Below are 12915 nucleotides of genomic sequence, written 5' to 3' on the forward strand. Positions count from 1 at the left end.
AAATCGTGGGGGAGAGGGAGTAACCGAGGGGGGCGGTTACCCCTCCCAGCTGCGTGAAAGGCGTTTTCATGCAGTTGCTGCCCCTTCCCATTCTTAATAAAAAGAAACGTAAACCCTAAGTAGGGTTTACATATCCACTCTTTTAATAACCTTTATTCATTTTTTTTTTGTGATTTAATTTTAACTCACCAATGGGTGCGGGTTGTGTATGTTCGCCCTCGATGATTCACTGAATCCCACGTCTGTGTTCGGGGCTTTGAATGAGCACCACATATACAAGCACATGGGGCTCGTATTTCCGTGTATGTTGACATAACTTTGCATCGAACTCTGGTGTTGTTGCAAAGACTTAAGTACCCTTTCTTGCTATTCTTCTCATAAAGTGATGGTTTGAGAAAATGACAAAAATGCCCTTCATTCAAAAAAGAAAAAACAAACAGTTCAAAAAAAGGACAAACATGTCCTCCATCCAGAAAGTCGAGGATGATGTTGACTCTTCAAAGTCTTCTTTTTCTGTTCAAAAAAAGGACAAACATGTCTTCTTCTTCTTTCTCCGTAAAACACTGTAAAACCCTCTCTCTCTCTAGAGAAGAAATCAAGGGAAACAAAGAGTTCTTTCTGGAGAAGGCCATGAACAACAACTCTCTCACTCTCTCTCTCTTCTCTCTCTACTTTTGTGCACATCCAACAGACGATCCTACATTGCTCCATTGTCATCTTCTTCTTCTTCCTTCTTCGTAAAACACTGTAAAACCCCCTCTCTCTCTCTCTAAAGAAGAAATCAAGGGAGGTAAAGAGTTCCTCCTGGAGAAGGCCATGAACACCAACCCTCTCACTCTCTCTCCCTTCTCTCTCTACTTATGTGCCTGATTTAGAGTTTTTGCCCTTACAGGAGGGGGGTCTGGGGGTTCATCCCAACGTGGGTAGCATCATTCAACTAAATGAGTTGTAGATCCTGATTCAGAGTTTTTACCCTTATAGAAGAGGGGTCTGGGGGCTCCTCCCAACGTGGGTAGCATCATTCAACTTGAAGAGTTGTGGAGTCTGATTCAAAGTTTTTACCCATTCATATTTTAAGGCATTAGATCTCATGTTTGAACATTCACGCAAGTGCAGTTTGCTTTCATCATGTTCAGTTGCTTTCTAGATTATACTTTAAATTCTTGTGCATTTTAGATCTATCGATTTGTATGTAACCAGAGCTCATTTTAATTTTAAATTTTTACCGCAACTTCATGCATATGTCTTCATGCTCTCCACCAAAAATCAGATTATTCTGAGTTTGTTTGACCCACTTTAAAAATCAAGATTCAAAACCTGTTATTTTGCACCGTCAGGATTTTAGCAGAATCAGGACCAACTTGCGGAAGTGATTTCTCCCTAACCAGAGATGATCTTTCCAATCCGTAAAAAGGGTTGTTTTTTAAATTGAATCTAGTTTTCTCATACCAAATATTAGTAATTTCCATGGTGTTTTCGTACTAGTTTCGGGTCAAAAACCATAACCCTGTCACCCTGTGTCATTTTAACGGCTCAGATTTTGATCCATTTTGTTTGAATTTTATTTTCCTAATGGAAGATCATTTTTCAATTCTGTAAACGGGTTCTCTTTGTTTATGTGTATAGTTCATCCTTGTAAATTTTCAGAAATTTTCATAGTCAATTACTATTTTATTTTGATTAAATACCAGAACCTTATATCCAAATTTTATAAATGTTCTGATTTTGGCCCCCATATCATGACTGTTGTAGCACTTCTTCAATAAATCGTTATTTGATTGGCAATATTCTTCAGCAAATTATTGTTATAATTTTTTTGAGTCTCTAATGAGTCTCTACTATGATTTGTAGTATTTTTGGGTCTCCAACGAGCCTCACAATGATTTATAGTGTTGTTCAATCTTTTAACTATGATTTATAGTGCTTTGGGGTCTCCAACGAGCCTCACAACGATTTGTAGTGTTTTTCAGTCTTTTAACTATGATTTATAGTGTTTTCGGGTCTTTAACGAGACACACAGCGATTTATAGTGTTGTTTGACCTCGCTATAGCGATTTGTAGTGTTTCTCGCTAAACACTACAGCGATTTGTGATAGAAATCGCTATCCGAATCAGGACCAACTTGTCAGGGTCATATCTCCCTAACAAGAGATCGGATTTCAAATCCGTAAAAAATGGTGTCTTTGTTATGAAGTCTAGTTTATTCCTGTAAATTTTCACCGATTTCTATGGTCATTTGATACCCCATTTGGATATAAAACTAGACCCCTATCAGTTTGCCTTATTTGAGTGACATAGGTTTTTATTTCATTTTGTAAGAGTCATATCTCCCCAACGGAAGATCATTTTTCAAATCCGTAAAAAGGGTTTTCTTCCTTTATGTGTCTAGTTTATATCTGGAAAGTTTTATAACTTTTTATGCTCATTTGATATTTCAAACCTGTTAAAAACTGAGACATGTTATAAAATGTTATAAAACTTAAAAAGTTTGAAACTTCCTCTATGTGTCTCAATTTTTAACAGGTTTGAAATATCAAATGAGCATAAAAAGTTATAAAACTTTTCAGATATAAACTAAACATATAGAGGAAGAAAACTCTTTTTACGGATTTGGAAAATGATCTTCCGTTGGGGAGATATGACTCTTACAAAATGAAATAAAAACCTGTCACTCAAATAAGACAGACTGATAGGGGTCTGGTTTTAGATCCAAATGGGGTATCAAATGACTATAGAAATCGCTGAAAATTTACAGGAATAAACTAGACTTCATAACAAAGACACCACTTTTTACAGATTTGAAATCCGATCTCTGGTTAGGGAGATATGACCCTAACAAGTTGGTCATGATTCGGATAGCGATTTGTATCACAAATCGCAGTAGTGTTTAGCGATTTGTAGTGTTTCTCGCTAAACACTACAGCGATTTGTGATACAAATCGCTATCCAAATCAGGACCAACTTGTCAGGGTCATATCTCCCTAACAAGAGATCGGATTTCAAATCCGTAAAAAATGGTGTCTTTGTTATGAAGTCTAGTTTATTCCTGTAAATTTTCACCGATTTGTATGGTCATTTGATACCCCATTTGGATATAAAACCAGACCCCTATCAGTTTGCCTTATTTGAGTGACATAGGTTTTTATTTCATTTTGTAAGAGTCATATCTCCCCAACGGAAGATCATTTTTCAAATCCGTAAAAAGGGTTTTCTTCCTTTATGTGTCTAGTTTATATCTGGAAAGTTTTATAACTTTTTATGCTCATTTGATATTTCAAACCTGTTAAAAACTGAGACATGTTATAAAATGTTATAAAACTTAAAAAGTTTGAAACTTCCTCTATGTGTCTCGATTTTTAACAGGTTTAAAATATCAAATGAGCATAAAAAGTTATAAAACTTTTCAGATATAAACTAAACACATAGAGGAAGGAAACCCTTTTTACGGATTTGTAAAATGATCTTCCGTTGGGGAGATATGACTCTTACAAAATGAAATAAAAACCTATGTCACTCAAATAAGACAGACTGATAGGGGTCTGGTTTTAGATCCAAATGGGGTATCAAATGACTATAGAAATCGCTGAAAATTTACAAGAATAAACTAGACTTCATAACAAAGACACCACTTTTTACGGATTTGAAATCCGATCTCTGGTTAGGGAGATATGACCCTAACAAGTTGGTCATGATTCGGATAGAGATTTGTATCACAAATCGCAGTAGTGTTTAGCGATTTGTAGTGTTTCTCGCTAAACACTACAGCGATTTGTGATACAAATCGCTATCCGAATCAGGACCAACTTGTCAGGGTCATATCTCCCTAACAAGAGATCAGATTTCAAATCCGTAAAAAATGGTGTCTTTGTTATGAAGTCTAGTTTATTCCTGTAAATTTTCACCGATTTCTATGGTCATTTGATACCCCATTTGGATATAAAACCAGACCCCTATCAGTTTGCCTTATTTGAGTGACATAGGTTTTTATTTCATTTTGTAAGAGTCATATCTCCCCAACGGAAGATCATTTTTCAAATCCGTAAAAAGGGTTTTCTTCCTTTATGTGTCTAGTTTATATCTGGAAAGTTTTATAACTTTTTATGCTTATTTGATATTTCAAACCTGTTAAAAACTGAGACATGTTATAAAATGTTATAAAACTTAAAAAGTTTGAAACTTCCTCTATGTGTCTCGATTTTTAATAGGTTTAAAATATCAAATGAGCATAAAAAGTTATAAAACATTTCAGATATAAACTAAATACTTAGAGGAAGAAAACTCTTTTTACGGATTTGTAAAATGATCTTCCGTTGGGGAGATATGACTCTTACAAAATGAAATAAAAACCTATGTCACTCAAATAAGACAGACTGATAGCGGTCTGGTTTTAGATCCAAATGGGGTATCAAATGACTATAGAAATCGCTGAAAATTTACAGGAATAAACTAGACTTCATAACGAAGACACCACTTTTTACGGATTTGAAATCCGATCTCTGGTTAGAGAGATATGACCCTAACAAGTTGGTCATGATTCGGATAGCGATTTGTATCACAAATCGCAGTAGTGTTTAGCGAGAAACACTACAAATCGCTAAACACTACAGCGATTTGTGATACAAATCGCTATCCGAATCATGACCAACTTGTTAGGGTCATATCTCCCTAACCATAGATTGGATTTCAAATCCGTAAAAAGTGGTGTCTTTTTTATGAAGTCTAGTTTATTCCTGTAAATTTTCAGCGATTTTTATAGTCATTTGATACCCCATTTAGATCTAAAACCAGACCCCTATCAGTCTGTCTTATTTGAGTGACATAAGTTTTTATTTCATTTTGTAAGAGTCATATCTCCCCAACGGAAGATCATTTTCCAAATCCGTAAAAAGGGTTTTCTTTTTCTATGTATCTAGTTCATATCTGGAAAGTTTTATAACTTTTTATGCTCATTTGATATTTCAAACCTGTTAAAAATTGAGACACATAGAGGAAGTTTCAAACTTTTTAAGTTTTATAACATTTTATAACATTTTATAACATATCTCAGTTTTTAACAGGTTCGAAATATCAAATGAGCATAAAAAGTTATAAAACTTTCCAAATATAAACTAGACACATAGAGGAAGAAATGAAAAATGATCTTCCGCTGGGGAGATATGACTCTTACAAAATAGATACAAGGTTATGGTATTTAATCAAAATAAAATAGTAATTGGCCATGAAAAATTCTGAAAATTTACAGGGATGAACTAGACACATAAACAAAGAGAACCCATTTTATAGAATTGAAAAATGATCTTCCATTAGGAAAATAAAATTCAAACAAAATGGATCAAAATCTGAGCCATTAAAATGACATAGGGTGACAGGGTTATGGTTTTTGACCCGAAACTGGTACGAAAACACCATAGAAATCACTGAAATTTGGTATGAACAAACTAGATTCAATTTAAAAAACAACCTATTTTACGGATCGGAAAAATCATCTCTGGTTAGGGAGAAATCACTTCCGCAAGTTGGTCCTGATTCTGCTAAAATCCTGACGGTGCAAAATAAAAGGTTTTGAATCTAGATTTTTAAAGTGGGCCAAACAAACTCAGAATGATCTGATTTTTGATGGAGAGCATTAAGACATATGCATGAAGTTGCAGTAAAAAATTCAAGTTAAAATGAGCTCTGGTTTCATACAAATCGATAGATCTAAAATGCACAAGAATTCAAAGTATAATCTAGAAAGCAACTGAATATGATGAAAGCAAACTGCACATGCGTGGATGTTCAAAAATGAGATCTAATGCCTTAAAATATGAATGGATAAAAACTTTGAATCAGACTCCACAACTCTTCAAGTTGAATGATGCTACCCACGCTGGGAGGAGCCCCCAAACCCCCCTCCTGTAAGGGCAAAAACTCTAAATCAGGTTCCATAACTCATCAAGTTGAACAATGCTACAGTTAGTGTGCAGGTCAGTCGGTGTTTGATGGAGAAATGTTGGATCGTTTGTTGGATGTGCACAGAAGTAGAGAGAGAAGGGAGAGAGAGTGAGATGAGGTTTTACCCCTCTCTTGTAAGGGTAAAAACTCTGAATCAGGATCTACAACTCATTTAGTTGAATGATGATACCCACGCTGGGAGGAGCCCCCAAACCCTCCTCCTGTAAGGGTAAAAACTCTGAATCAGGCTTCACAAGAGTCAATGTATAGGTCAGTCGGTGCTTGATGGAGCAATGTATGATCTTCTAATAGATGTGCACAGAAGCAGAAATAGAAGGGAGAGAGAGAGTGAGAGGGTTGATGTTCATGGCCTCCTCCAGGGGAGATTTCTTTCTCGGATAATCCTGCAGTGAAGAGACTGGGTCTTAAATAATCATCTTCGGGGCACTTAAGTCTTTACAACCACTCCTTTTCAAGAACCGTCATTTTTTTTGCACCAATGGAGGAGAGGGTACTTAAGTCTTTGCAATCTTATCAAACTCCAACGCTAATTAATGCTGACAAACATGGGGATACGAGACGCACATGCTTACATACGTGGTGCTCTTTGGGACCCCCGATCATGAGATGTAGCTAACTGCCCTGTTCGGGGGGGGGGGGAACATATAACCTGCTTTGCCGAACTAGTGACCTGCTTATAGTTGGGTCCACGCTTTTGGATCATTCAGATCCATTCAAGGATCCAAACCTTTTAAAATTTGAACAATTCTCTAATGGGTGTTAATGTGATATGGATTCATGGTTTGATTTGTTCATGGATTCATATAAGCAAATCCAGATCTAAGGATTCAAAAATTTTCTCCTTATTACTAAGATTTAAAACTATGGATCCAAATAAGTTATCATGGATCCAAACAAATTATCATGGATCTAAATATAAAATTTCAATTGGACCCTTATGCTTTCGATGCGAAAATCCACATCAATATTGAAGTTCCGATGTCCAAGATCCAAATAATGTAATTTGGATCCAGCTTTTTTGACCATATGGTTTTAGGATTTAGACATTCTGTAAATTGATACATATCCAAATACAATGTTATGGGCTCTATATATATATAAGGTTTTTTCCTTTTAAGATCTGCTTATAAAGTCGCGGATCCGCATGATACATTTTGGATCCAATATCAAATTTAACCATGATATCGAGGATTCAATATCAAGAATCTGAACTAAAAATTAAAATCTATAATTAGATATTCATCAGGATCCATTATCGAAGATTCAAACAATCTATTTGGGATCCAACATCGATAGGGTGTTTAAGATCCAAATAAGAATAAAAATTAAAACAATGAAAATATCCTCGTATCAGCTTATGAATATGAAATTCAAGTTTATTTATCCCATATATTACATCTACTGCTAGGAGGAAGCTTCCCATTCATTAATCCAAATCTGGAGAAGCTTCCCATAGTCAAATAAGGTATCTCCACTGCCCTTAGTTCACGTCAATAATTGCAAAGCCTGCATCTTCTCCCAACCATCCAAACATGTAGCTCTCATGTGTACACGCCATCCAACAAAATTGGAACCATAGAAAATAAGGATTGTGCACTCGTTCATTGAACCTCTTTGCAAGTTGTAACTTCTCTCTCAAGAAATGCAATAACTCTCTCTCTCTCTCTCTCTCTCTCTCTCTCTCGTACATGTATATATATATACATGTGCACCTCTTAGCTGAGGATAGGACATCAAACTCTTAACTCTGTTCATCTAAGTGTCAGTTTCCTCACGCCCTCATTGACCAACTGAAGAATGGCAGGTGAAAAGACAGTGGGCATCATAGGTGCTGGTGTTAGTGGCCTCATTGCCTGCAAATACGTGCTGCAGAAAGGATTCCATCCCATTGTGTTTGAGGCAAGCGACTCCATTGGAGGGATCTGGACTCAGACCATTTCTTCCACTAGGCTGCAGACACCAAGGTTCACTTATAGGTTCTCTGACTTCCCATGGCCTCCCCATGTGAAGGAGGACTACCCCAACCACAAGCAGGTCCTCCAATACTTGGAGTCGTATGCTCAGCATTTTGACCTCACCAAGCACATAAGATTCAACAGCAGGGTTGTTGGAATAGAGTGCATTGGTGCATCCAGCGAGGATATTCTATCGTGGGGCCTTTGGGGAGGTAATGGTGAAGCTTTCGGCAGCAAAGGGAGTTGGCATATCAGCCTCCAAGACACACTGCTCAAGTCCAACCATGTAAGTCACATCACAACACTGGAAATGTGCTATGATTTGGATGGTCAACCTGGAAACATGGACTAGGTTGGTTAAGGGAAAACCCCTATTGCCAATTCCATATTGGCAGGGCGCTGGTTTCTAAACCTTTTGAGTTTGCCCCTGTCCATGCCTGATTGCACCCAGCTTCCACCTTGTGGAGCTCTTTCCGCCCCCCTCTTCTCCCCAAAGTGGGTTTTGAACTGTGATCGTCCCATGTCAGGTGACAAACCATGGTTGCCTCTGACCATGAAAATAGAGCTAGCTGTTTTTTTTTTTTTGTTTATGGACGGAGAAACCACCTTCAGGATCAGAGACCTAGTCGTGCTGGCTCAACCTACCATGCTTATGGTGACCTTCCCAAAGGTGTAGACCCATGGCTACCCTCTTGCCCCCGGGGAATCTCCCAGCTTCCATTGAGCAAGGGTTTATCCCTTGCTCTCATTAATGCAAGGGTTTGTCACTCATGGAGATGGAACCCTGACCACCCGTCTAGTGGCAGGGGAACTTTATGCATTAAAAGATTGTCTAAAAAATTATCTCCTTTGAACCAACGCAATATCACTGATATATGGTTATATCGTTCAACATTTGCTTGGCCCCATCTCATCAACACATCCTGTCCTCTTCTGGTCACTCTTTCTAGTCAGATGGGTGGTCCAGGTTACTTGATCAAGTTAAGGGCATCCACCGCCACTGGTGACCTGCATGCAACTCATCCCTCTCAAGCCACGTATGCCCATCGCTTGGACGGGCCCAAAATTTTCTTCAGGAACAGGTGCAATGTGATTGAACACTTTACTTTTAGTGTGTTGCTGCACATGATCACTCACCCATCTATAGGATTCAATCTGTCAGTTGTGAGGTCTAACACTAGATGGGAGATGATTAAAGCAATCACATTGCACCTGATCTCAATTCTCGACGGCCTTAAAAGTACATATTTTGGGGACAGTTGGATCATGCAAGCACCCTGAGCTTACTCTTGCAGGTGGTGGAGGTTGGCTTCATGATCCTTTGCATAGGCCGCTTCAGCGACTTCCCCAACCTTCCCCATTTCCCACCAAACAAGGGCCCCGAAGTTTTCAGAGGACAGGTGATGCACTCCATGGAATACTCTCGCATTCCTGACCCCGACGCCACGACCCTTGTCTCAGGCAAGCGAGTCGCGGTGGTTGGCTTCCAAAAGTCTGCGATAGACATCGCCGCAGAGTGCGCCAATGCCAATGGTACTACTACAAAAGCACGTATCGGTCATTTTTTCCTCTTCCCATTGTGAGAATGAGAAGCATAGTGGCTATAAAACATATGAGGCTTTAATTTTGCAGGGGTGGAACGTCCATGCACTCTGCTGTACAGAAAACCTCAGTGGAACCTTCCCAATTATAACATATGGGGAGTGAACCTCTCCTTCTTATACCTCAACCGCTTGTCCGAACTCATGGTGCACAAGCCTGGAGAGGGAGTTCTCCTTAGTCTGCTGGCTACCTTTTTCTCTCCATTGGTGAGTAAGCATCATGCTTCATTATAAATAAAAAATTCTCATGTTGAGCTTTCCGGCCCTTTTTGCCTACCATATGCATGTTCCGTCGAATGGGAAGGCATGTTCGGTCGAATAAGAAAGGTGCTTTTGCGTTTTGAGATCACTACCATACGCATTTCTTCCATAGATACCATAGTTACCGGGAAACAAATTGGATACGAGAAGATGAGTGTTAAAAAGCAGTATGAAGCAGGAAATGGGATACAATTGTGAAGTGAGCACATGAAAAATTAAAAAAAAATACATAAAAAACAATATAAAATGATATAAAACCATCACGCAAGCTTGTTATACAAAACTTATAATTTTTTAATATAAAAAATGTAAAAAGTGAGGGAAAGGAGTGAGAAATGACAAGAAGCTACAGGGAAATGTTAAATAAGCAAAAGGGAATGGATTTGAAAACAGATGGCAGACTTTCTCACTAAAGATAATCTAGTTTCTCATATTTAGAAAACTGTTTCCCAAAGCTTCGCCTCCTTTCAACGAAGCCAAGAGTTTCCAGCTTTCTCACCTAGCAAAAAGCTTTTGGTAACTATGACTTCATCTTTGTATAATGATGATATCGACGCTTTATGGTGGGACTCACTCATTGTACAATGTATGGTGGTGATTTCAAAACCCAATAAAATGTATGTTTTTATAGGGAAATGAAAACCTACCAATAGAAAACCTTCCAAACCTACCCAATAAAAAACATGTATCCTATTTTTGATGTTTTTTCAAAATTCTGACCTTCAGCATGATTGATTTACTAGAAATTGATACTTGGATCATGTATTTTGGATGAAAAAAATGGTATTTAGAGCCTCAAAAATTTATGAAATTATAGGCCATTAATTTTTTAAACCTTGTAAAAAGATATCCATGCATCCGAATCAAATGCTCCAAGTGAATCCTATAAAACCAAGTGCATAGAAAATTTCAAAAACACACGACGATAAATGTTTCTTATTGGGTAGGTTTGGGAGGTTTTCTATTGGGTAGATTTTCATTCCCCTGTTTTGATATATCACCTGAACCATCCGACCTAATACATCTTTTCATGTGGTTTTGGTTCCCACTAAAACTAAAATTTTCTTTGGATAAATGGATTGAAAACGGTGTCGTCTCAAAGAGGTGGTTGAGGTCTAAATTCGTGGAAAACTACCTCAAATGGAAGCTGCCCTTGAAGAAGTACAACATGGTGCCTCCTCATAGCTTCGAGGAGCAGATCTCTTCTTGCAGGATTGCAGTCCTACCAGACAAGTTCTACTCCAAGGTGGAACAAGGAAGCATTGTGCTGAAGAAAGCTACCAATTGGAGCTTCTGCGAGAAGGGAGTTATTTGCGAGGGTGACCCTTCTCTGGTTGAGGCTGACCTGGTAATCCTTGCCACCGGATACAGAGGAGATGATAAGCTCAAGAACATCTTCAAGTCCCTATTGTTCCAGAAGATCATTTTAGGTTCTGAATCCAACACGCTTGGCCTATACAGGTATGCTTTTTTGACTTAAATCCCTTTGATGCAACCTCTAAAACCCGAGATCACAAAACGGGCTATGTTACTAATTGTGATAGGAAACTCATGGTAGCTCATTTTTCTAATCTCATGTAAAGACAGTAGTTATGGTAAAAGTTTTTTTTGTGTGTGTTTTGGAGTCCTTCCTTGCGTGGGAGTGTGAGGTGAGAGTCATAATTAAAAAAAAGTAAGCTTATAAAAGGGAGCTTTATGCGGGTTGTGAAAAAACTCTTTGGGATAGGCTCTTTTTGGAGAGAACTTTTTGAGACAGGTTTCTTTTAGGGTATTTGGCATTAAATGTTTGTGTATCTCATCTTTTGTTCTCATAGTGAAACTTTGTTTCTTTTTTCCCGTAGATGTAGGTCACCAAACCACGTATTATTGTTGCTGTTTATTTAGTTTTGCTCGTGAATTTCCTAATAGAGTAGTACCAAGGAACTTATTGTTGTGCCAAAGAGATCATGACCTTTCTTGTTTGGCAGTAAATGACTTCGATAGCAAAAGTAAGCATTTGTGTGAATTGATGGTGAACAGGGAGTGCATCCACCCGCAGATCCCGCAGGCGGCCATTATTGGCTACTCGGAGAGCTTGTCGAATTTGCATACATCTGAAATGAGAATTCGATGGCTGGTTGAGTTCATGGATGGCCGTTTCCAACTTCCTAGCATAAGGGAGATGGAAGAGGATGCCAAGAGGTGGGAGAAGTACATGAAGCATTACTCTGGAAGCCATTTCAGGAGATCATGTGTAGGGGCACTCCACATCTGGTACAACGATCAACTCTGTGAGGACATGGGTTGCAGATCAAGAAGAAAAGACAGCTGGTTTGAAGAACTCTTCATTCCTTACTTGGCTGAGGATTACGCCACTCTATAGCTTCTGATCCATAATTTATTTTCAAGAGAAACTGCCCTACTGTTTTTGACCAATTATGGCAGCCATCCTACCAGCTGGGGCTCCGCTTGTTTGGTAGGAGCTGTTAGTGCACGTCACCTTGTGTTGGGGTGTTGCAAGTTCAAATCCCAATGGTATGATGTATAACTGGTGGGGGTCTGCCTATCAAAAAAAAATTATGACAGCCATCCTTTATCTTTTTCCTTTGCCAGTAGTGTGCGTGTACGAGAGAGAGGGATGAATCAAATTTGATGATTCTTGCCAAACTCGAAAGATGCTCATTAACTGTTAAGTAGCTGTTGTTGGTGCTATAAAACTTGATTTGGTAGTCTGTGATCATGCTCTTGAATTATTTAAGTAAAAAAGATTAAAAAACAGACAGTTAACTTTACAATTTGTTTAAAAAACGCACCTAAAATTATCATGGTTAATTAATTAAAAAGTTCCTGGGGTTTACCTCCGTCAAGTTTGCCATTAGATATGATGCTGAATCACCATCTTCTAACATTTCCCTAAAATTATTTTTGCCCACAAGGGCTTCATACAACCTGGCTAGGTGGGTTGGCTTAGAAACTTTAAGTTAAAAGGTGTCCAGAGCTCGATATCGGGGTTGTGCCTTCCTGACCTTAAAACAAAATCAGCAGGCTCCTTGGCCTGGCAACCATGGTCTGATCAACCACTTAATACATACTTTCATACAGTAAACAGGAGCATGAGCCCAATCACAAGCTTAGCCATCTGGTAAATGAACCAAGCCTGAACA

General features: G+C 38.3%; 1 protein-coding gene across 1 annotated transcript; it reads left to right on the forward strand.

Annotated features, from left to right (window-relative positions):
- Positions 1–7695: 7695 nt before the first annotated feature.
- On the forward strand, positions 7696–12339 carry LOC149837188 (putative flavin-containing monooxygenase 1). The gene is made up of 5 exons (XM_090007270.1): positions 7696–8196; positions 9206–9443; positions 9543–9718; positions 10875–11233; positions 11792–12339. The coding sequence occupies exons 1-5, from the start codon at positions 7753–7755 to the stop codon at positions 12132–12134; spliced, it is 1560 nt and encodes a 519-aa protein (XP_089863396.1). The 5' UTR covers positions 7696–7752; the 3' UTR covers positions 12135–12339.
- Positions 12340–12915: the final 576 nt, after the last annotated feature.

Source organism: Nuphar pumila, chromosome 5 (assembly GCF_984573655.1).
Source record: "Nuphar pumila chromosome 5, dmNupPumi1.hap1.1, whole genome shotgun sequence".
NCBI lineage: Eukaryota > Viridiplantae > Streptophyta > Magnoliopsida > Nymphaeales > Nymphaeaceae > Nuphar > Nuphar pumila.

Coding starts and splice junctions, on each gene's coding strand:
- LOC149837188 (XM_090007270.1), top strand. CDS start 7,753: ATGGCAGGTGAAAAGACAGTGGGCATCATAGGTGCTGGTGTTAGTGGC. Junction 8,197..9,205: donor CACTGCTCAAGTCCAACCAT/GTAAGTCACATC, acceptor TTACTCTTGCAG/GTGGTGGAGGTTGGCTTCAT. Junction 9,444..9,542: donor AGAGTGCGCCAATGCCAATG/GTACTACTACAA, acceptor TTAATTTTGCAG/GGGTGGAACGTCCATGCACT.